This window comes from Carcharodon carcharias, chromosome 1, assembly GCF_017639515.1.
Source record: "Carcharodon carcharias isolate sCarCar2 chromosome 1, sCarCar2.pri, whole genome shotgun sequence".
Taxonomy (NCBI): domain Eukaryota; kingdom Metazoa; phylum Chordata; class Chondrichthyes; order Lamniformes; family Lamnidae; genus Carcharodon; species Carcharodon carcharias.
This window is the reverse complement of record NC_054467.1, coordinates 103,958,138-103,984,018: the sequence shown is the minus strand read 5'-3', so window position 1 is coordinate 103,984,018 and position 25,881 is coordinate 103,958,138. Positions and strand designations below refer to the sequence as shown.

Genomic DNA, 25,881 nt, shown 5'->3' with positions numbered 1-25,881 from the left:
AAGTTAAACAGGTAATAGGGAAGGCAAATGGAATATTGGCCTTTATTTCAAAGAGAATGGAGTATAAAAATAGGGAAGTCTTGCTAAAACTATACAAGGCACTAGTTAGACAACACCTAGAATACTGTGAACAGTTTTGGTCTGCTTACCTAAGGAAAGATATATTGGCATTGGAGGCAGTCCAGAGAAGATTCACTAGGTTGACCATGGATATGGAGGGATTTTCTTATGAGGAGAAGTTGAGTAGTTTGGGCCTGCACTCATTGGAGTTTAGAAGGATGAGAGGCGAACTTATTGAAACATTTAAGGTTCTTAGGGGGCTTGACAGGGAAGGTGCTGAGAGGTTGTTTACCCTTGTGGGAGAGTCTCGGACCAGAGGTCATAAACTCAAAATAAGGGGTCACCTATTTAAAACAGAGATGAGGAGGACCTTCTTCTCTTAGAGGGGAGTCAATCTGTGGAATTCTTTACCGCAGAGGGCTTTAGAAGCTGGGTCTTTAAATATATTCAAGGCTGTGATAGACAGATTTTTAATCGGTAAAGGGATTAAGGGTTATAGGGAAAAGGCCAGAAAGTGGAGTTGAGGATTATCAGAACAGCCACGATTTCATTGAATGGTGGAGCAGACTCGATGAACCTAATGGCCTACTTCTGCTCCTACATCCTATGGTCTTATGGTTCCCCTCCAAGTCATTCGCCACCCTGACTTGGAAATATATTGCTCTCCCTTCACTGTCGCTGGGTCAAAGTCCTGGAACTCCCTCCCTAACAGCACTGTGGGTGTACCTACACCACATCGACTGCAGCGGTTCAAGAAGACAGCTCACCACCACCTACTCAAGAACAATTAGGATGGGCAATAAATACTGGCCTAGCCAGTGAGGCCTGCACCCCATGAATGAATAAACTGTAACTATTTACAGATCCCAGGTTATTGTCCTGCATGGTGCTGCTCCATGCAGGCAGGCTGCTTCCAGACCGTTCTTTCTAGACTGTTCTCTCAGTCTCTTACCATGCGACTCTATACATGATACTGTGGGCAGTGCTATTCTTCAGTCCCATGTTAACCGTTGCCTGCCTGAGCACCTTTACTTTTCAATGGCATGCAGGCACATACAACACCATACAGCACACACTGCAACTACTGTGTGTTGGCGGAGGAGGGAATCAATGCTTGAAGTGATCAATGAGGTGCCAATCAAATGGCCTGCTTTGTCCTGGATGAGATTCTTGAGTGTTGTTGCAGCTGCACTCATCCAGGCAGGTGGAAAATGTTCCATCATGCTCCTGACTTGTTCTTTGTATATGGTGAAAAGTCTTTGGGGATTTTCCAGCCTCTAACCTGCTCTTGTGGACACAGTATCTTACTTGCCACTTACTCAGCCCACTTTTGAATGTTATCCAGGTCTTGCTGTTTGTGGCCAATAAGAAATAATTCTCTTTGGACAGTTTCAACCCAGTTCCTAATGGATATTGACCTATAGCACAAACTTGTCCAGATTGACTCCGAATTAATTGTTTTACTTGGGGAGCAAGTAGGATGGTCACTGCAAGATGTGAATAAATTCACACTCAGTGCAAGTAAAATACTATTTTGATATAGCAGATGAGGCATCCAAATTGGGCAGAAAAGAGGGAGTTTCCCTCAGTGAGTACCTGCCTCCGGAATTCTTGATCTTGACATTGGATTCCAAAAGTAAAACAAATTACATCCCTCACCTTGAATATGGGGAGATTAGATTAAGAATAAATGTAGTGAGATAGAAACTGGTATAAATACTGTAATACTGGGGAGAAGATGCAGAGGCATACTTGACACAATGAAATAGGATACTGAAAGAATGAAGGAGAAAGTCAGTGATGGAATGAATGAATTAGGTTTACTGCATTTGTGTGTGAGCATGCAAAGCTTTAGATATGAAGTTAGGGAATTAGAGGCAATAAATAAAATGGAGAAAATAACATTGTAGCCTTGGTGGAAAGTTAATTTTAGCCAGGGCAAGGCATTTTCAAAATCAATGGAGTAGGAATTGAGGAAGGGCGGGTTTATTAAATAAGGGCATGTAGGAGTCTAGGTTTGAATCCAGGTTTGGCTGGAATAATGTATTGTTTTGTTTGTTATCTCAAACGGTAACAACCAATTATTGAAAGTCTGAGAAATTCATTCAACCTTTGTTCAAATATGTAACTGAACGCACAGTGCTTCTAATTGTAATTCTGAGTTTTGTATAAACAAAGTAGGGAGGTAATATTTTATGCAAGAGATTGCTTTGGCACCAATACTGTGTATAATTTTCACGCTCCATTATAGAAATGATCTTATAGCCATAGAAAAGATGCAATATAAATTCAAGGGATTTGAAAAACTAGGTCTATATTCACAATATATCAGAGAAAGTTGAGGGGAAATATAATAGAGACATTCAAGACTTTGAGGTGGTACGTACAGTAAAAGAGGGATAGAGAAAAGAAAGATTTACAGGACAAAGACCACAGAGATAAGAATTATTGTTTCACATGGGTCCAGAGTCCAGAAGCAAAGTCTAATGTCGTACTCCTTCATAGAGATCAGCAGGTTGAAAACTGATGCTGTACAATTCACTTTTCCAGTAGAGTTGATTTCCACAGTGAGATAGGCACGCGGAGATGAATCAGTCTTGTAGGCGAGGGTACAGTCGAAGCAGTGCAGATGGGACCAGGTATTCAAGCTGAGCAGAGCCCCTTTTCTGTGCTGCTGCTTGTAGATGTTAAAATGGCAGACTGAGTTTTCAGGACAGCAAGGCAATATAACTGGTTCCACCAGCTCCAGGTTCACGTCACATGACTCCCACCTCTTCACAATGTCTTTGACAAAGGGTTTGTATTCCCATGACTGAGTCCCCAAGATGGTTAAATATTCCAACCATTAAGTCTTGAAAGGAAGGTTGTGGGGCCCTTTGTCCTAGCAGACGAATAGGCTCCAGTTGGCAGTCCTGGCTTATGAAATGTTAATGGCCTTTGTATAGCTCCCTTTGAATTTGATCTCTGCAGCACAGGGGGTCGTTAGTGTCCCTTCAGGGATAATGAGATGTAAGTTTCTGCGAAACTGACAGATAGCTCTACAGACAGACACAGTTTCAGCCATTTTAAAAGGTACTTGTCCAGTTTTTAAAATTTTAGAGATTAGCCATGAGGATATCTATATATATTTCATAAAAATATGTGAAGACTTAGTTCCCTGACAGTACTTCAAAAACAATACTAGGAACAAAGGAATTTCAACTCTCAATTGTTGCTATTATAGTGCAGCTGTTTTAGTTTGAATTGAGTGAGATAGCTCCTAGCATCATTAACAATAACAATTTGCATTGATACAGCACCTTTAATGTTGTATAATGTCCCAAGACACTTAGCAGGAGCACCATCAAACAAAATTTGACACTGAGCCATATGAGGAGATATTAGGACAGATGACCAAAAGCATGGTCAAAGAGGTGCAGTAAGTTTTAAGGAGTGCCTTAAAGGAAGAGAGAGAAGTGGAGCAGCAGAGACTTTTAGGGGTGGAATTTCAAAACTGAGGGCCTGGACAGCTGAAGGCAGGATCAGTACTGCTGCAGCATGGCAAACCATGTCCAAGATGTCCAAGAGTCCAGAAAGAAAGGAGTGCAGGTATCTCAGAGGGTTATACGTCATTCTGAAAAGATTGTGGATGCTTGATAGTTTTTTGTAGGCAAGGTTAACCAGGGATATGGAATAAAAACAGGTGAAGTACATCATCCATGATCTAATCGAATAGTAGAGCAGTGCCAAGGAGATAAACAGCTCCCATCTGCCTCATTTATCCTGGCATCAAATTCAGAGACCCAAAATCAAAACTAAAATGGGAGTTGATATAAAAGTGCCCTCTGTGATGTAAATAAGACAGTTTACTTTGTTTACAGATATTTGCCTAATTTGTTTTCTTATACTATTTCCCAGTGGCTGCAGTCTTGCAATGTGTGCAGGTTTACTGTATGGTTCCAGCTTTGTACCAGTCCTCTACATTAAGAACCACGCTGAGAGAAATGAAACTGAGTTTTTTGGTGCAAGTCAGTTTGGTAAGAAATTACTTCAAGCAGGCTAAAGAGAAAAAGAAACTGTATAACTTTTTTTCCATCTTGCTATTCCAAACCAATGGAAGTACAACCGTTGCATATTGACTAATGTAACAAAAGCAATACTTTTCAAAGTCTTTGCAAATCTGAGCAGGTGAACATGTCAAGGCTGGTTATGACTGTAATGTTCAAATAAGTTAATGTGATGATCAGCCTGAGGTTTGTTGCTTTGATAATACTTTTTATAAAGGTGGTGGTACTGTATATCTGTCTCCCTCTGCTGCTTGGCTTGTGCTATAGCATAGATTTTTCCGCTGCATTGAGTCTGTTATGAGCCTAAATATCTGTCTATCTGCTGTGTGTGGATTAACAAAACCAGGTCTAACAATGGACCTTAAATAGAAGAATATGTAGCATCCCTTTCATTTTCTCTGGCCACCTCAAAAGGTGGAGAGTAGACCACAGGCCACAATTACACATATATTTGCAGGTGAAGTGTAAAAAAGCTCTAAGATTATCAAGGTACTATTCAGAACAATAGTAAAACTTACATATTCCATTGGCCTAATGCTGGAACATCAAGCTGTGACAAATAGACAATTTCTGTCTTTATTTTTTGATTATACTTTAAAAAGAGCTAGGATCGAAATGGAGGCCTTCATCCTTCACAAAGTTTCAAAATGAAAAACAGGAGTCAGGGACAGATTTTCCTTGGGATGTAGAACATCGAGGGAAATTGTACAGAATGGATCACATTTTTGTGACAGACACTTAATAAGTTTTCATTTAAATTCATGGATGGAAAATGGGGCAGGCTATGCTACGGCTGTGTGATTCCCCCCATCTCAGGTATCTTCAATATGCTCTGTGCAGGTGATACTTTATACCCAAATACAAAGGAAGAAAATAATTTCTTGCTACCGTTAGGTATCAAAATGAGATGCCTGTATTGTATCAAGAAGTCAGAACTGTCCAGTCATTATCCCTTGGTTTGACAAGGTGTTAAAATTGGCACAATTTTGATCACCTGACAGTGGCAATGAAATTATTTGAGTTTCAAAGGAAAGTATAATAATCACCTTTGTTTGTGGTGTCCAATGTTCTATTTGCTGGACCTCTTTACCTGAAGGGGGTGATTAGAGCTTTAATAAGATGCTAAAATATTTCTGAAGTGTGTCATCAGCAAAGACCTGAAGGTAAAGCGATACTGAAAATGAGATATGCTTAAATTAAGAATAAAGTTAATCACTCTCCCAAATACACAAAACTCCATTTGGTGTTGGATTGAGGGTTGACTATGGGGGGTAGATTATCCTTTTCCCGCATCTGCATCTATCAATTGCCTGGGTGCAGCAGAGTGAGGAATGTGGGAGGAATGGTGCCCCTTTGATAGTCTGTCCACTTGTTGAGGGAAAACCAGGCAATTTCCCTTCAAAGTGTCCTGCTCTGATTAGCGGTCTCCATCTATTCACTGCACTCAGGCAATTAATGTACCCAGGCACATCAAGAGGAAACTCAACTCCAATGCATTTATTAAGTCTGATGCCTAGAAGCTTCAATCAACTATTCAAAATTGCATCATGACACCAATGCAAGGTGTTATTGTAAATGTAAACAAAGAAAATGTTGGTGCATGTTATTTTAACTATTGAGTGCCCTCCAGATTGCTGGCTATTTTAAACTGTTTAATACCTCTACTAAAATAATAAATGGAGGAATACCACAAGAATTGGTTACATGCTTGTCCATTCATTTTGCCAACTGCAATTTATACCTTTGTATCTCCAAAAAGTTGTAATAGTCAAGATTGTTTCCATGTGTTACCATCCTGACTGTCCAATACCTCTTTCGCATTATGGCACCACAGCAACATATGACATTATGCCCATGGTCACTAGACACAATTTAAATATGTTGCATGAAACAACAAATGGAAAGCACGGTCAGAACAAGCACCTATGGTGTTAGACTCTAGAAAATGGGCAGGAGCTCTGACAGTTAGTGAAGGTGGGGGGCTGCTGACAGCTCAGATTGACCTTCCTGCTCTGAGATGTGAATGCATTTGGGTCCTTAGCTTTTTCTCAAGGCACATCTTTCCTACAGAAAAACAAAAAAAGAGTAAAGAGGAAACATGTGCTTATTTGATAGCGCCTGGTAACAGCCCCCTTAGCATAACTGATGTGGGAAAGTATCTGGGAATGAGAATGGAAAATCAGTCAATAACAAACATAATGTTAGATAGAAAATTGTATATATAGAAAGTGGAAGACAAATATAAACAAAGGCTGGAATTTTCCCGCTACTACCCCCACTGCCCTGTGACGGGGCCAGCGAGCTGCTGAAATCTCCATTTACAATGGCGGGTTCAGAAGATCCCACCAGCATGAGGGGCTGGAAGATTCTGGCCAAAGTGACAAAAAAGTTAGGGAGTGGCTGGGTGGGGGTGGGGTGGGGGTACAGGTGGGGGGAGGAAGAGAAAGTTTTATTTTATATTGTTGAAAAGAGAGACATGTTGCTGAATCTTTTTGTTTTGCACTCATCAAGATAATTGCAAGAATGCCAAATTTCAAACAGTCACAACAATTTATACCACAGATGAAAAAGAATGCTGACTGATTGGCAAGTCAACTCGGATTGACTGGGGTGTTGCCATGGAGAAAGTAATGGGGAATTATAGGCTCCCCGGGGTCCTGGGTATTTCAAAAAAGGCGCAAGGATTGAACATATTCCTTTTGTTTGCAGAAAACAGGTCCCTGCATTTGAATGTATGTCGCTTCTAGCTCAACTGATTATCTTAAATTAGTTGTTAGTGTAGCTCTCAGTGCACTCACGATTATTCAGCAAGTGCTGCCCAATCACAGAATGACATCTACTCTACTTACTGAGAACCCATGGAGGAACATGCTGTTTGATTCGATCAGCCAATCTTTGGGTTGTATAGCCTATATTACCAAAACTGAAATCTATACACGACATTGCTCAACTGGGTAGGCAGAACATCTTTTTGGACTGACAGCAGCATCCTATTACTGGAAAAAACCACCCACGTAACCACTGCATAGTAGCAGCATGAAATGGCTTGCCTAACCTGTTGCTCAAATTTTCAAGATACTTTGCCTTTCCAGGGTTTTCTTTCTTACTTATGTCTGTGAGCAGGACCATAGGAGATCAAACTAAAACCTCAATAATAAAAATAATCTGGAGATTGCTTTTTCTTTCAAAGTTGCTTTGGGGTATACTTTAGAACTTGTTCAATAAATTCTTGGTATTGCTGCACTGTAGGCTATGAAGTTATTACATTTTATGACCAAAGACAGAACAAGTTACGAATTTTGCACTGTTATAAATATTCTGTCAGGTTCAGCATCATGGGCCTCTCTTGTAAGCGGCCCTGTCATCCCTCTGTGATCAGGAGTTCACCATTACTGACCAAAATCCAGCTGTATAATAATGACCTGGAGGCCCTATAAAAGAAACTGTGTTTTGTGTTCTGAATACTGGAAATTTATACATGTCCCAAAAGATACCTTCCAGAACAGACTTCTAAGTACCTAAGTAGAACAGAGCCAATTCTAAAGTAATAGCCTATTTCATTTTACATGTAATGTATAAACAAAGAGAATACTGTTGACATTGATACTTAATCTAATTCAACCTCTATTGCTGTTTGTAATATCAGAAAATAATAAATCATATAAATATAACCCTTGCTATGGCCTAACTTCACTTTTACAAATTGGTAACTGACTGGTTTTAAAGCTTAACAAGAGAAGATGGGTCACTCTTTTTCCACTCTAGTGTTACAATTGGTCCCTGGGTGAGGTTCCCCAAATTTATTAACTTCCCCAACGGGACTCCAATTTTGTTATGCTCCTGGGTGAGGAAGAATGAACTGGCTCCCGTTCTTTATTCAACTTCCACGGTTAGTCGCAACAAGGTTAATTTAAAAGGGATTCCTTCCCTCGTGGATACCTTTTCCCAGTCCAAATGTATTTATTTTTTAGGAGGAACCAATTTAACCAGGCTTTCTTGAGGCAAAGGAAGAGTAAGTTTATTAGTTACTAAAATAGAAGAAAAATAATAAAACGCAACACACATACACACAGATCATAAATGAGAAGTTGAGAGTCCAATAAAAGTTTTAAAAATATACAAATCAGTCTTTGGCTTGTCTGTGAGGTGTTGGTGGCAGTACGTTGTGGTCATTAAGTTGGGTGATTCCAGTAGAGCTGACTTTGGCAGTTTCGCAGTTGGTTTGGAGACACTTGGTTCTTCAGGGTGACTGAAATGCTGTCCTATTTCCTTTAGTCGTGGCTTCTGCTGAGCCTTCAGAATCAGACAGAGGGGTTGGGGGGGGTGGGGGGGTTTATTTCGCCTGTAAGCTGCCGGGTTGAGGTGGGGGGGGGGGGCTATCTTGTTCTTCTGCTTGCTGTCACACACAGAGAACACCAGCACATACTGCTTTTTAACTGATTTTTCCCTGTATATTCTCATGAGGGGAATTAGTCATCTTGCATCCATCTCAGAACCATTTACACATTTTGAGATATAAACCAACAGAAGATGGAGTTTTGGGTGATTGCTGAGATATGCAAATCAGTTTTTTGGTCTCTGCAACCACAGGAGATTAAAGTTTAGCCTTTTGCATCTTTGCTATCTGCCTTTCAAGTGTCTCTGCTTGAAGAAAGTCATGACACATTTTTAGGTGTGACACTTCATGTTCTTTCAGGACAGTCTATCAGTATAACCCACATGGGAATTTTCCAGAAAGTGGTCACTTTACATGATCAACTATCTTTTGCTCAGTGTCCTTGCTCATATTTCTTTAAAAACACACAAGTCTTCCTTAAAAAGTTCAATATGCCCATAAGTAATTTGTGGCTGTAATCAGCTTTTCATGACACTAGACTTCTGAAGACTGTACCCTTTTGTAGCTGGGCAGAAAGCCATTAGTTTGTGCAATGATCTTTAGCCAGGTCTTTCTGCCTAGAATTTGGCTGACTGAGCTGCCACTTAAACTAGCTCCAGCCTTCCTAGTTGTGGACTTCTACAGAATATAGCACAACACTTGGCTTATACGAATGAGGCCATTCCAACGTTATATCCAATTTCATCTTTGTATGTTGTTGTGGATGAGGGACTTTATAAAACAGCTATCTTTTAAACTATTTCCTTGTAATTTAAAGTAAAAAATAATGTCCTGAAATGAAGGATGGTGTGATCATACTAATTCTGACCAGAGACAAGCCCTTGTGACCTGTAACCAGAACCTACTGAAAATCAGGTGACAAGCTTCACACCTTGACACAAAAGAGGGCCGGCTGTTTTTTTTTTCTGGAAAAAAACACACAGGCTGAGAAACCCAGAGAGGGAGACAGGAACAGCTGCTGATGTGAAAGGCAGAGGAAAAGGTTGTTTATTTTGTTAGCCACCAAGCGATTTGCAGTTGAGAACTGGTACTCAATTTGAAGAGATGGCGCTTGTAGGGATTTAGGGAACAAAGAGTTGCCTGTGAGGCCTTGCTGTTGGAAGTCAGTTCAGAATACTCAGAAGACTGAGTGGAATAATGCTCAAAGGGCACTGGAAGATTCACCCTCATGTGGCAGGGAGAAGGGAGTCTACTGAAAAGCTGTGAGGAGCTTGGAACTGGATCTTCATGACTACATATTTGCTGGGAGCATGGCATAAAGTATTTTGGTTATGTTGCACAGTTAATGGGGATGTCCCCTTTTTGTTGTCTATTAGTTGTCTATTAGTAATATTTAGTCTATGTTGATTTCAGTTGGTTTATTTCAATAAAGATGTTAAAATGTGATTTTTGTCCTGCAATTTTTCCATCAGTCACTGGGAAGTTAATCTTTTTTTAAAGTTATTGGTCTGTTTGGGGATTGTAACAAATTGGGGCTGTTGCAGGACTCCAATTCCAGAGGCTGTAAACAAACAAGGTTTCACATTTACTTTTGCTATACCAGTGAAAAGTCAACATGGCTACGTTCAATGCTCAGAGACAACCTGCCTGTTAGCATCTTAGAAGAGTTAACTAAAGTTAATTTGAAGACTGTGGCAGAGAAATTAGAAGTCAACTTGAAAGCAGGAGCTTGAAAGGCAGAGATCTTTGAAGTATTGGCTCAGCATTTGGATCTTGAGGAGGAAAAGATCAATCTCATTAGCACTCAGGTTGAGTTAGCTAGAATTCAATTAAAAATGAAACAACGTGAGTTGGAGTTGGAAAGATCAAAGCTTGAATTGGAAAGAGAGAAAGGCAAAAATCTGAATTCAAAAAAGAAAGAGATACAAAATAAAAGTTGAAGTCCAAGAAGAAAAATTAGGAAGAGACGAAGAAAAGGAAAACCTCGAATTTCTAAAAGAAAGAGAAGCAAGAAACTTTGAAATGGACAACAGGGGTGGCATGGAAACTAGAGGATGACTCAGATTTAATTCTTGTTTTTGATTAGGCAACAAATATTCACTTAGGGCAGGGTTTCTACCTCATCGGGCAGGCATGGCAGGTGGGCCCGGGAGCGAATCCGGCCGCCACCTGCGATTGGGCTGCAACCACAATCTCATGCTGGCTGGCCAATTAACGGCCAACCAGCATGAACTGTGTGCTGTAATGCTCAGCACTGCCTGGGTGGTGGGTGGGGGGGGGGGGGGGGGGGGGGGGGGGGGGGGGTGGGGAGGAGGGTGAGCATTGAAGTCAGCACATATGCGAGGGTGCGCTCAGTGAAAGCTCCCTGAAGGCACAGAGCTGCCTCAGGGAGCTGAAGGTTTTTAATATGAAAAATAAACAATTGAAAAAATAAGGAAAACATGTCCCCTTTTGTGACTCTGTCACATGAGCAGGGACATGTTAAAACTGAGTTTTAAAAGTTTTTATTTTTTTAAATCACTGGCCGAAACCTCATACCCCATGTGGATGAGGTTTTGCAAAAAATGCAAAGGCCACTTGGCCTATTTGCCTACTTGCCAACCGAATGATTGGATGGGCAGCAAAAAATTCCATTTAATTAATTGATTCAGGGCCTTAATAGGCCTCTTAATTGTCAGAAGGCATGCTGCCAGCTCTCATGCGTACCTGCCGACCAAACTAACGCGATTGTGCGCAATGACTTTGGGATGATCACCCAACGTCATCACGCACTATTTTTCTCCCTTTCAGGTCGGGCGCGCACCCACCCGACGAGGGAAAAATTCTGCCCTTAGAGGCTAAATTCAGTTGAACTGTATTTTCTGTCATTTGAGAAAATTGCTACAAGCTGCAAAGGCAAAAAGAAAGGTGGACATTTTCATGCAAAGCGTTTTCATGGGGGAGGCTTTGGTAGTGTAACTCACCTCTTTCAGACATACAGTCTGGTGCCTTTGATACAGTGAAAGTTGCTGTTCTCAATGCTTATGAGTTAATGCCAGAGGCTTTAGACAGAAATTTAGAAACTTAAGGAAGAAATGGAGTCAGACTTTTGTGGAATTTGCTAGAGAAAAGGAGATGATATTTTATAGGTGGCATAAGTCTGTCAAGATTGAACAAGCCTTGAAAACTTTAGAGAAGTGATGAAGAAATGAACTGTGAGAACGATAGTGTAGAACTTCAAAGGAACATAGACAGCTTGAGCAGACAAGTGGCAGATGAAATTTAACACAGTGAAATGTGAAGTGATTCATTTTGTTAGGAAGAACGCAGAGGGACAATATAAAATAAAGGCTACAATCCTAAAGGGGATGCAGGAGCAGAGGGACCTGGGTATTTATGTGCATAAATTATGGAATGTAGCAGGACAAGTTGTGAGCACAGTTAGTAAAGCATACGGCTTTCTCAGCTTTATTAATAGGAGCATAGAGTACAAAAGCAAGGAAGTTATGTTAAAATTGTAAAGAACACTGGTTCAGATTCAACTGGAATATTGTGTCCAATTCTGGGTGCCACACTTTAGAAAAGATGTGAAGGCATTAGACACGGAGCAGAAAAGATTCAACGGAATAGTTCCAGGGCTGAGGAACTTAAGTTACATAGTAGACTGGAGGAGTTGGGACTCTTTTCCTTCAAGAAGAGAACGTTTAGAGGAGATTTGATAGACATATTCAAATTCATGAGGGGTCTGGAGAGGGTAGGTAGAGAGAAATTGATCCCATTAGTGGTAGAAGCAAGAATGAAGGGGTACAGATTTAAAATAATTGACAAAAGAAGCAATGAGGAAAAACTCTTTCGCACAGCAAGTGTTTTGGATCTGGGGTGCACTGCCTGAGGTGTGGTGAAGGCAGGTTCAGTAGAGACATTCAGGAGGGAATTGGATTATTAACTGAAAATAAAGAATACGCAGCGCTACAGGGAGAAGACAGGGGAGTAGCACAAGGAATTGCTCCTTTGGAGTGCAATATGGAGAGAGTATGATAGGTCGAATGGCTCCTTCTGTGCCGTTTCAATTCAATTCAATTCTGTGATGCTAATGGAAGAATTTGAAAATAGTGTTTCTTTGGAAATAAGGTTCCATCTGGAAGACTATAAAACTTCTAAGATAAGAGAAGCTGTAGTGATGGCAGATGACTACAAATTATCTCGCAAGAATGTTAATAATAGGCGATTGTTTATGAACTCACACAGAAACTGGAGAGTAATCCAATTCCCTCTGGATCAAAGTGAGGAAAATGGCCCTGGGAAGAAACAGATTCTCCTCAAAGTAGTAAGAGAGACAGTCCAAAGGCTAAGGTTGATTCAAAGGTACCCGCATGGTATCTTTGCCATTAAAAAGGACATGTAAAGCAGAATGCTGGAAATTAAAAAGCACAATTGTAGCATTTGTAAGATTGCACATTGCTCCTCCAGGACTTACTGTCCCAGTGGATAAAAATGATGACAAATCTGTAGGTTCGCCAGTATTCATTACTACAGCATTCTTGCACAGGGTGCAAGAAATTATGGAAGTTTTCTGTTTCTACTTCTGCTGCTTTAGTTGTGTCAGCATCACAGGCTAATATCCATATTCCGCTAACATTTATTTGGCAATGCTATCTAAACCAGGCACTGCTGTGATGGTAGTCACAATAATGAAATCTTTTACATGCAAATAATCTGAAGATGGATTTTGAAGATTTCAGGTGATGGGGCTGTGACTATTACCTTTGACAACTTGCTCCATTGTCCTTGGGAAGGAAGTTTGTTGATACACTGTCTTGGAAACAAATGGTTTTTGTAGTTTGTGTGGATGGCTACCTCGTGTTTTGTCATTGCTGGAGGGCACCAGGTATTTGTCTGTCAATTCCCACCTGTACATTCCATATTTTATAGAACACAAGTGTCCTCATTCTTTTCTGGTGAGGTACGAAAGCTAATTGCCATTCTTAGAGATACAGAATCAGTGCAGTCACTGATGTTGGCAGATGATGGGATTTTCCCTCCAGAAAATTTGTTAAATATAAATGTACTGATAACAGGGTATTGATAGGAATTTTATATAGAGTTAATGTGAATTGTGATTTAATTAATGGTCCCGTAATTGTGGAGATTGTGCCTAATTTGACAATCGACGGGTGTACTATTTTTTTTTATTAGGAAATGACTTAGCTGGGGATAAAGTATTGGTGTCTCCAGTGGTTCTGGAACAACCTGTTGAGACTGCAGAAACTGAAGTTGTGTAAGAAAAATCGAATGATATAAAAGAATCAATGGGCAGAATTTTCTGTGCCCGCTGGCAGCGGGCGTGACAGTTGGCATAAGGAGATAATATTGCGCAATCGGTTTCATGACCATGGGAAGACAGCTCGGCGATGTTCTGCACAGCCGATATTAGGCTGAGGATCAGGATATTGTTAAAAGGCCATCCCGCCGGGCTTTTGGACCCCTGCTGGATCATCCGTCCATGTCAGTGGGAAAGCATGTCGACGTGTCTCACATCGATGTGCACATGGGCAGCATGCATTTGGCAGCCTTCACTTTGGGGGAACTGAGGTGAGTGAACAGCATCATTCTCCACAACTTGCCAGGGTCGTCTGTTGATTTGCAAGCTTCAGGGTTGCCTGGGTAAAGTGCCACCCTGCCAGGGAGGCAACTGTTGTTGGGGGTGTGTGTCTGGGGGCAACTGTTGCTGTTGGCAGGGGTGTGGAGGGGGTCAGCTGCTGCCCTGGTGTGGATCCTTTGCACAAGGAATCAAGGTGGGGGCAGGGTAGGTGAGGGGAGTGGCCATGCATTAGGGGGACCTGTATAAACTGACCATGCCTCTGCAACTGAGGCAGTTCAGGCGCATCAACAGTGATATGATTAGGATCGGGCTCCTAAACTGCCTGCTGGAGGCACTCACCCCTTGCAATCTCAGCATCATGGTTAGGGGCAGTCTCCCCCATTTCACAGGCTGACAGGGCAGCCATGCAACGTACTCAATTGTGGCCATCCAAGGGGTGACCAGCACTCTCCGGGATGCTTTAAGGGGCAATCACATAGGGCCAGGAAAGGTATATGTTCACCCATGCTAACCACATTTCTCTCTCTTTCATGCCACAGGAGGAATACATCAGGGGCTTGGATCCTGGTGAGCTAGCTGTATGCCTGATGGCTTACAGAGAGCGAACAAGATGGAGGAGAGAGCGACTGAGGCACTGGCCGTGCAAAGGCAGGAGCAGCAACCTCATGAAAAAGGGGCAGCAGGGGCTCCCACACATGCTGTCCAGGAGCAACAACAAGCTGCGGTTGGTCGGTGCCTAGCGACACCCAGGATCTATAGACACTGCCTGCCATTCCTGCAGATGACTAAGAACCAGTGTCACCAAAGACTGCGCATGTCTAGGGACCTGGTTGCTCACATCTGCCACTTACTGCAAGACTTGGCACCAAGAGGACATGGAGGGCATCCACTGCCAGTGGCTGTGAAAGTGACAGCGGTGCTCAATTTCTATTCCAGTGACTCCTTTCAGGGCTCCACAGATGACCTCTGTGGGATTTCACAATCCGCCACCCACAAATGCATTCATGAGGTCACAGATGCCAAGTTCTCCATGGCACACAACTTTGTGCATCTCGCCTGGGACTGGGACAGCCAGGATGTAAGGGCCATTGGGTTCACCTGGATCTTGGGATTCCCACAGGTACAGAGTGCAATTGACTACACCTATGTTGTGCTCAGGTCTCCATCACTGCACACAGTGGATAACATCAGCTGCAAGGAATTTTACTCACTGAATGGGCAGCTGATAAGCAACCACCAGAAATGCATCCTGCTGGTGGGCACACAGTTTCCAGGGAGTGTGTACGACGACCACATCCTCAGTCAGTCACAGATCTCTGAAGTCTTCCAGGGTCCACAGAAGCTGCAGGGATGGCTCCTCAGAGACAAGGGCTATCTGCAGAGGCCGTGACTGATGACACCTGTGAGGCAGCCTCAGGCTGCAGCAAAGCGACGGTATTATGAGGCGCCTGCTGCAACTCGCAACTTGGTGGAGCAGACCATTGGGATGCTGAAGATGAGGCTCCAGTGCCTGGACCGGCCTGGTGGAGCCCAGCAATACAGTCCACAGAGGGTGTCACTCATCATCGTTGCCTGCTGCATTCTTTACAACCTGGTGTTGCAATGGGTAGAGGAGCTGGCTGAGGAGGGGCTGGAAGAGCTGAAGCTATCCTCCAATGAGAAGGACACCGATGGGGATGAGAGTGAGGGGGTCCTCAGAGGCGACAGTGAAGGGGATGAGGCCCTAGCACTAGCCAGGCGAGGCAGGTGTGCTCGGGAAGCCCTCATAGCTGCTAGATTTCTGGAGGATGATGACAACATGCAGTGGGGTGACCCCCATAGATCCTCACATTGCATCTGTGAACGTTTGACTCCAGTCTGGCTTATGGCAGCACAAATACCCTCTGTGAGAAAACTCCTGTCATGGGGAGGCAGTGAAGGCTGTAATAGTCGCTCGGGTGCAGGAGGTTGATGATGACATGTGTGAGGACATTCCATAAATTTTCACATAGCCTCTGAGAATGTCTGACTTCTGTCTGGCCGACAGCAGCTCTCTTGTGCTCCATGATCAAGGTCATATCATAGAGACACAGTCATGAGACGTTAGAAGCATCTGATGCTGTGTCCGCCTTCAGCAGCTGGAGCACAGCATCACTGGTCACAGATGCTGGTGTGTTGGGGGCCAGCCCCACCTTAAAGGTGCTGAGAGCACACAGAGAGAATGAGAGAACTGTGGTGCCTGCTTACTACATTCTGGCAGCAATGATTAGCACTGTCGAGGTGCAGGCATCACTAATGTTTCCGGGGAGCATGAAGCCGGAACATCACTTTGGTGAGTTGGTAGCAACGAGCGGTGTGCTGGTGGCTGCCTTTTAATCATGGCGGCTAGCGTGATGCAACAGCCAGGTGATGGCAGGAGGGTGAATGAGAGCCCACCCACCATGGAAATGGTGTGTTTCCCAGGAATGTATAGATAATGTGGCGGGTTTGGGACAATATGGCATGAAAACCCGCCATCGCTATCAGCGGGTAGATTGCCATTTTGCCTGCTCGCCACCACACTTAGTGCAAATTTGGGAAAATTCCGCCCAGTATTCTTGTAACTCTGCTGTGAAAATAACTGTTTCAACTAAAGATACGCCCAAAGAGTCAGGAACTCAAACTGTTTATATTAAAAGGACATTGGAGCAACAAATTGAAAACAGAATTAATGACAGATAAAAGCAAGATAAAGACACGTAGGTAAAAAATGAACAAGGTGTGACAGAACAGATAGCAACAGTACTCAAAGCTAATGATGAAACAAAGGAAAAAATACTTTGAAACAAAGTAACACATCTGCAATGAATACTGATACAGAGAGCTACGAGGAAGGATACATGATTTCAACATAAACTAAAACTTCAAATGGGGATGCGATTGCTCTTGCTAGAAAAGAACTAGACAAGGCTTGAACTGAATGGAAAGATAAGAAGCAAAAAGAAATTAAAAAGATTTGTGAACTGGCAGAAGGGAGCATTAAACTTTTTTGGATGATCATCAACATATCCTTAACAAAGTTTTTAAAGCAGCTAAGTAGAATTTTATTTGACAGAAAAATGAGCTGCTTGCACAAAAGGATGTAGCATGTCTCCAGAAAAGAACACTGAAGGATTACATCATGGAAACAAACAAGATAACATTGACCCTGAATTTAAACAGGATAGGGTGAATTAAATTGTTATGTAGGAGAATTTGGATGTATTGCTGGTTGGGACTTTCTTTACAGGTTTGGACATTTAAAAACATTCAGATATGGAAAATAATGGAAATTAGGCATTAAACCTGCATAGTGTGGTTCAGAGTGTTTTTTAAAATGTGAAAACTCTGATAGAGATTTAATGCCTGACTTTAAAGAAGAATAAAGGAAATTGGTGAATCCAAAGGTTAACAAGTTCTCTGACAGGAAATTTCTTAATTTACATTCAGAAACTGGGAGGTTTGCCAGCAAACAGCAATATTGTTCTTAACAAGGTCAACCATACCAAACAAATTGTGAAACATTTGGGCACATCACAGATATTATGTCAAGGTCCAGATTGTGCGAAATCTAACACCAATTTTAAAATCCAACATATAGGGTGTAAAATCACAGTACAATCTTTTAACTGAGGATATGGAAATGCTGTACTTCCGATACAAACTGAAAAAGGAGATCTTATGAGCAGATTGAAAGAATGTGAAATGACGAGAAGTAAAAGAAACTCTCATTTGCAATAGAGTTGTGACTCTAAGAACTCACACAAGGGAGACTTTGGCCAGGATTTTCCCCTCGGCGATTTGGGAGCGGGGCCCACTCGCCGAGGGGAAAATGACGTGGGATGACATCGGGAGGAATCCCTGATGTCATCCTGGTCCCTTTAAATATTCACGAAGGCAGGTGGACAGTGAAATCAGCTGTACATCCGCCGACATGTCAATGGCCAATTGAGGCCATTGACAGGCTATTTAACGTTATTAAACACCCTGCCCGGCCAACCATAAGGCTGGCGGGCAGGTCAGGAGTCCCAGCAGGCTGCAAATTATTAATGAAAATTCTACCATTGGCGGGATGAAGTTTCATGTCTGTTTTTTAAAAATGTAATAAATTTTGTGTTTATTATTAGCATGTCCCAACTCATGTGACATTGTCACATGAGGGGGACATGTTAATAATTTTAATATTTATCTATTTTTAGAGTTTACTTACCCTTCCCTAAACTACCCCCCACCCCCCCACCCCCCCCCCCCCCCCCCCCCCCCCCCCCCCCCCCCCCCCCCCCCCCCCCCCCCCCCCCCGGAACAGGAAACGCATAGCGCTTCCTATCGGGCAGGCCTTAGTTGGCCCGCCCACTCAAAATGGTGGGGTTCAGCTGTCCTCCCACTGCCGAGCCAGTGGGGCCTGCCCACCAACCAAGGGCTAAATTCTGCCCTTTAAATCGTAATTGTCAGATGTTCATAGTTGTTGCAGGGTTAGTCTTTAAAAATCACAGAATAACAGAATTTTAACTGCACAAAAGGAGGCCACTCAGCCCATCATTTCTGCACCAGCTCTCCAAATGAGCATTATGACCTAGTGCCATTGCCCTGCCTTTTCCCCGTATCCCTGCACATTATTTCTATTCTAAAAATTGGGCAAGACGAAATGTTTAATGGTGAAATGTGACAAAAGGGGAAAGGATATTACCTGTACTGTAGGTAGTAACTTTTGTTAAAATTATAATAGTGTGATATTTTGCTAGTGGTGTAGAAAAATCATGACTACAGTAATGCTTTTTCTAATCACCTCTAAGGTCAATGGCAGCAGATGCATGGGAACACCACCACCTGCAAGTTCCCTTCCAAGCCACATGCCATCCTGCCTTGGAACCATATCACTGTTCCTTCACTGTCACTGGGCCAAAATCCTGGAACTCCCTTTCTGTGGGCACATGGCCCACAGCAGTTCAAGAAGGAGGCTCGCCATCAATTTCTTAGGATCAATTGTGGGTGGACAATAAATGCTGTCCTAGCCAGTGATGCCCACATCCAATGAAACAATATATTTTTAAAAATTGTTATTAATATACGTCTTAATGAGATGGTTATATTTTAAATGGTTTCCTTTTAGTTTAATGTAAAACAGAATGTTCTGAATGAGGTATGGTGTGATCGTACGAATTCTGGCCAGAGACAAGCCCATGTGATCTGTAATCACAACTAATAGAAAATCAGATGACAAGCTTTCACACCTTGACACAAAATCAGGGCCACGTTTCTTCTGGATAAAGACACACAGACTGAGGGACCCGAAGAGGGAAACAGAAACAGTTACTGCTGTGAAAGGCAGAGAAAAAGGAGGATGCTGCTGGGAACTGATTCTCTATTCAAAGAGACAGATGACTGAGTGGAATGATGTTCAAAGGACATTGGAACACTTGTCCTGGTGTGGTCGGGAGAAGGGAGCCAGCTGAAAAGCCAGGAGGAGCTTGGAACTGAATCTTTATAACTACATTAAGGAGAGATTGTGGTGTCAATGTGGTAACATCACTGTATTAGTAATGCAGAAACCCAGGCTAGTGCTCTGTGGACATTGATTCAAATCCCATCAGAGCAGCTGGTGAAATTTGAATTCAATTAATAAATCTGGAATTTAAAGCTAGTGTGAGTAATGGTGACCGTGAAACTATTGTCGATTGTCACAAAAACCTACGTGTTTCACTAATGTCCATTAGAGAATGAAATCTGCTCTCCTTACCTGGCCTGGCTCACTGGCAACTCCAAACCACAGCACTGTGGTTGACTCTTAATTGCCCTCTGAAATGGCCTAGCAAACTATTCAGTTCAAGGGAAATTATGGATGGGCAACAAATACTGGCCTTGTCAACGACTCCCACATTCCATCAAATAAAAAGAAAAAACATAAATAAAAACAAAATGCTGGAAAAAACTCAGCAGGTCAGGCAGCATCTGTGGAGCGAGAAACAGAGTTAATGTTTCAAGTCCATATCTGCTGGGACGGTGGTGTAAAATATTTTCATCATGTTAATTAATTAATTAATGGGAAAGTACCTTTTTGCTGTTTTGGTGCATTATTTGCCTATTAAGTGATATTTATTCTATGTTGATTATCATCTGTTACGTAAAAGTCTTAAAACATACAATCCTGTTGTGCAATTCTTTCCTTCGGTTGCTGAAAAATTTGTCTTTTTTTTTTTAGTTATTGGTCTCTGTGGGGATTATAACAATGGACTAACTAAGATGTCCTAGCCTAAAACTGTTGTGGTATCTGAGAACCACTACCTGGGTAGATGGTTTAGCTGGTTCTAATTTACGTTCACAGAACGTTTATTCTGAGGATGTAAATCAAAGTGAGCTGAGGGTAACTTAATAACAACACTTCAATATAAATGATCTAAAATTACCTGCGGGCCAAAGAGTGAAAAATCTCAAAACTTTGACAGTTTTTAAAAGATACAAGAATTGATTGTTGTGTGGAGATTATGTTACAAAGCTTTGCTTTTCTTAATCCAATGTGACAACATAATTAATGTCATTATTTAGATACTCACATCTAACACTGTCTTCTCTTCTATTTTAGACATGGATTATGTTTTTGCATACTGCAGTGGGATTATTCTAACCAGTACAATCTATTTTCTCATATACTGTGCAGTGAAGAAAAACAAACCAAGTGTTTATTCAACAGCAATATTACCTGGTAAGGTGAATTGATGAACAGTCACAATGTCTGTATAATGTTGCTAGCATGGTAATTCTTAGCTATTCAGGAGATTTCAACAAAATAGTTTTAATGGTCTTTATCAGTGATTGTACAATGCACCAATACTGTGGCCCCTGGGCCAACCAACAGTAACTCCCAACTACCTGCACTAAATATAAAAATACGGATTCTCTTTTTAGTTTGCTGTTCAAGGGGTATTGGTTTGACACCCTACTACTGAGCAATTAGCAGACAAGCAACTTTCTCGGTGAAGTCCACGATTGATGAAGAGTTTTTGGGTGGAGCGTGAATTTTCAGTTAGTTTGTGATCCGTTGGTTTTAATTAGTTCATGTGTTGGAATGATGGAAGACCTAGAGGACAAGATTCAAGGGCCTCGGCAAGACTAAAAACTGGAGAACTCTTTCTCCAATCTGTGATTGTGACTCTCATCAAAAATACACCAATTTTCTCCTGAGAAAAGAAAACATAAGTACTCAATCAGGAAAAGTATAAGGATAAGGATAGACTCAGATGATTGCACAGTACATGACTGTTCTTATTCAAATGTGGAAAACAAATGGATAAAGTTGAATAATGAAGGTATAAGGTAACTATCATTTTAGAACAACTTAATTACTTTCGGAAATTGTGGAGGAAGATGTAAGTTATTCCCCCGGGATAAAATGAGTGAGATGAAACCTCTGATGGGATTAATTGTAATTGTCTGTAAAGGAACCATCATACTACATTTCATTCTATGTTTTTGTAATTTTTGTGGATTATTTGACCATTTTTTTCAATGAAAAGGTTTTGGGATTGTGTCTTGTTTGCATTGCATTTTAAAACAGCAAATTTGCACAGGCTGCAAGAATTGAAAATGGGCCAATTTGTGGAATGTTACAGTTCACATGCTAATTCAAGTTGAACAATTAGGGTCAACTTTCTCATTGCAGGCCCATTAAGCTAGGATGTTCTTGATTCACTTTGAGCAAGATAGGAAATAGTACAGAACTTGAGTATTGCTGAAAAAAGAGGAATGCTGTGAAAAGCTTCGACAGTGTGTCTCTTTTTTCACCAGTAACAGGAAATATTTTATTAAACTTGCACTCCAAGGCAGGAAAGGAGAGGTAGCTGATTTTAGCAACTGATGAAGCTCTGAATGGGAAAAGAGTCAAGAGGGCCTCCCTCTGACATGGTGCACAGAGTAAAGGAACAAAAGAAACATATAATCAATCTGTCTGTGGAGGTAAAGTGGCTTACTGAGGAGAAACTTCCTCTTCTCAATTCCAGAGCCAAACAGGTCAAAAGAAGTTACTTGAGCCCACTAGGGACAGTGTGACAACTTTTTATTATTTACCTTGCTCTGAAGGGAGTTTCTTTAACTGTTGAATCAAGGTGAGATTTGATTACATTTATTAGGCTTTAGGTTTACTTTATGTAAAATAAAGAAGCTTAATGATCTGCCTCTGGCCTATAATTATCGCACCCTGTTCCAGTCTCTCTTCAGAAAGATTGAAGAAACACACTTCAGGGCACATTAAAGCCCATGATACCCAGTTCAGATCACAATGATTCTTATTACTATACCCCTGGGTTACCCTACTGTATAAATAGATATTTGGCAGCTTAGGCACACCCTTGAATGCAAGAAGCTTGGACTCCTAATGGGATGCCCAGCTCCATTGTACTTATGGGAATACTTAAAGCAGATCTAAATTTTGTGACAGCTTATTGAATACTTATGTAGCCTCATTAAATGCTAACACTAATTCAACTTACATGGAGGAGAAATATCTTACTAACCTTAAGACATTGGTTAGTTAATCAACTTTCAGATTTACATTTATGATTTAGATTCAGAGATTGAATATAATTTGACAAAGTTTGCAAATAATACAAATCAGCAGGGGCAGTTGTTTCTGAACAAAGGGCTCAGGAAATATAGAATGAATTGGGCAAAATATGTGATTGGGCAGAACAATTGCAAATAAAATTTAATATGAATAAGAATAAATCACTGCACATAGGAAAGAAATAGGGTAAAGGATGTACTCCATGAATGGTGTTGAAGAAGCAAAAGATTAAATGCAAAACTCAACATGTCCAACCAACATTGAGCAGCAATCAACAAAGCCAATAGAATCTTGAACTGTATAAACCAGCACACAAATAGTAAAGTTCTGAGCAAATTCTATTGTACTTTATTCACATCATGGGGGTAACTTTAAACTTCAACAGGGGCGAAAAACAGGCAATATCAGATTGTTTGTCCATTATACACCCTATTCTGTGTCCTTTGAAGTTGGAAAGAAATATCAGGCAGGGTGTACAGTTGCTGCGATACTGCCAGTTATTCACATGCATTAAAATTTATGGTCTTGAGCTCTGCTTCCAGTTTGGGTCACTAAGACATGAGGAGATATTCAACTACTGGAGGCAGGATAGAGAATAGCCATGAGGTGATGGCAAACTGCCCAGCAATGGCAGGAAGTCAATTAATGTCATTAAAGTGGTTATTAATGGCATTTTCCCCGGCCTTTCCAATTTTCCTAAAAGTGCATGGGACCTCTGCAGTCTACATGTTTTGCCAGCTGACAAGTGGTGAGTGTGCAAATGAAGGTCCAAATGCTTGACATCTACATGCGATCTAACCTTCATTTGCCATAAATGGAAAGCCTCAGGTCATTCATAGAGGCACAGGCCTGCTATTTCAGCAATCTCTCATGGAGACTGCTGCCATGGAGAGTGCTTGGGTTGAAGAAAAGCCTTCTAGCACTTTCATCCTCATCTCACTCACCTTGCATTGCTCCCACATATGTCCCAATCATTGTAGCTGCACATCCACTGCAGCCAGAGCGAAGGCTGCTGGCCGCCCTTCCACTGGGCGTGCTGATTGGCTTTCCCACCTCCTTTTATCACTCCCTGCCCCTTATTGAACGGATTCTCGATGATGGTTTCTTAATTGTCGGGCTCCCATAAGGTTGGAAATTATTTAGGGATTGACCATAATCTTTCAATCCTCCTTAGATAGGGTGGGGGTGGTGCCAAACGTCTGGAGAATTGCCAATGTTACACCTTTGTTCAAAAAAAGGGTTTAAGGGTAAACCCAGCAACTGTAGGCCAGTGAGTTTAACTTTGGTGATGGGAAAATTCAGGTCAAAATTAACAGTCACTTGGACAAATGTGGGTAAATTAAGGAAAGCCATAGATTTGTTAAGGGTAAATTGTGTTTAATTAACTTGCTTCAGTTTTTGATGACGTGACAGGGAGGGTTGTCGGGGCTAATACGGCTATTATGGTGTACACGGGCTTCCAAAAGAAATTTGATAAAGTGCCACATAACAGATTTGTCAACAAAGTTGAAACCCATGGAATAGTTTCAAAATTTGCGGGTGGCACAAAACATGGAAGTGTTATGAACAGTAAGGATGATAGCAATAGACCTCGAGAAGACATAGACAGACTGGTGGAATGGGCAGACAAGTGGCAGATGAAATTTAACGTAGAGGAGTGTGAAGTGATTCATTTTGATGGGAAGAATGAGGAGAGGTAGTATAAAATAAAGAGCATAATTCTAAAGGGGGTGCAGGAGTAGAGGGGTCTGAGTGTATATGTGCACAAGTCACTGAAAATGTCAGGGCAAGTTGAAAAAGGGGTTAATAAAGCATATGTGATTTTGGGCTTTATAAATTGAGGACAAAAGCAATGAAGTTATGATGAACTTTTATAAAACTGGAATATCGTGTCCAGTTCTAGGCAGCACACTTTAGGAAAGATGTGAAGACCTTAGAGAGGGTACAGAAAATATTCATGGGAGAATGGTTCCAAGGATGAGGAACTTCTGTTATATGGATAGATTGGAGAAGCTAGGATTGTTCTCCTTGGAGAAGAGAAGGTATAGAGGAAATTTGATAGAGGTGTTCAAAATCATGAGGGCAGAGTAGATAAGGAAAAACTGCTCCCATTGGGAGAAGGGTAGGACTCCAACTTAAGGTGATTGGCAAAAGAAGCAACAACAACATGCAGAAAAGATTTTTATGTGGTGCATGATTAGGATCTGGAATGCACTATGGAGGCAGATTCAATCAAGGCCTTTAAAAGAGAATTGGATAATCATTTGAAAAGAAAAACATTGCAGGGCTATTACAGGAACATGCTGGTCATTAATGCCCAATTCTCTGAATTCCCAATTTGTTGAGCAGAGTCTCCTAACATTCACAGGCAATTCTTCTGGCATTTCCTTTACAGAAACAAGCTGTCAAAATACAGATAATTAACGCTTCCCAATTTCTTTCATTCTTAGCTTTCTTTTCAGGACTCCTGTGGGGAATAGCAAACAGTGCGTGGTTCCTGGCAAACTATTTCCTTGGTGCAGTTATCACTTTTCCTCTTGTTACTGCTGTGAGTATTTCTTATATTTGTAACCGTATCAAAAATAACAGAAAACAAAATGGAAAAATCTGAATTATTGTTGAACTTGAATCGGAAAGACTTTGGGAATATGAATCAACTATTAGCTGTGCAGTGCTACCGACACTAAAATCACAAGCAGACCACAGTGCTTAGGCTTTTTTTTAAGCAATGTTGACTATAAATATAACTGCTCGCAATGCCATTGTATCCCAAGGAGACACAGAGAAATGTTTTTAGCTCCTTCTCAGGACATGGGTATTGCTGACAAGCTGCTCTGAGGAAGTGGTGGTGGATCTTCTTCCAGAGCTGCTGTTGTCCTTTGTAGCAATTTGATACAACCGAATGGCTTGCGAGGAAAGTTCAGAGAGAAACTAAGATTCAACCATGTCGGTGTGGACCGGAGTCACAAGTAGGCCTAACTGGGTAAGGACAGCAGGTTTCCTTCCCTAAAGGACATTAGTGCACCTGTTGGATTTTTACAACAATCCAAAACTTCAATGAAAGATAAAATACTTGCATTTATAAATCATCTTCCATGACCTTAGGATGCCCCAAAGTGCTTTGCAGCTAATTGGTACATTTGAAGTATAGTCATTGTGGTATGTCGGAAGCACAGTGCAGCCAACTTCTGCCCAGCAAGCTCCCACAAACAGCAATTAAATTTTCAAACTGCCCCAATGCGATTTGAACTCATATTTTAGGATTATGTGTCCAAGCCTCTGGATGACAATTCCAGGAACATAA

The 25,881-nt window shown here is 41.5% G+C and overlaps 1 protein-coding gene across 1 annotated transcript in view; it reads left to right on the top strand.

Moving 5' to 3' along the window:
* The window catches only part of LOC121274009 (transmembrane protein 144-like), an 81,215-nt gene extending 56,027 nt beyond the window's left edge, over positions 1–25,188 (top strand). The window contains exons 13-15 of the mRNA XM_041181175.1: positions 3,958–4,076; positions 20,601–20,720; positions 25,028–25,188. Coding sequence (XP_041037109.1) covers positions 3,958–4,076; positions 20,601–20,720; positions 25,028–25,188 — 400 coding nt within the window. The remainder of the gene's footprint in view (positions 1–3,957; positions 4,077–20,600; positions 20,721–25,027) is intronic.
* The last annotated feature ends 693 nt before the right edge of the window (positions 25,189–25,881 follow it).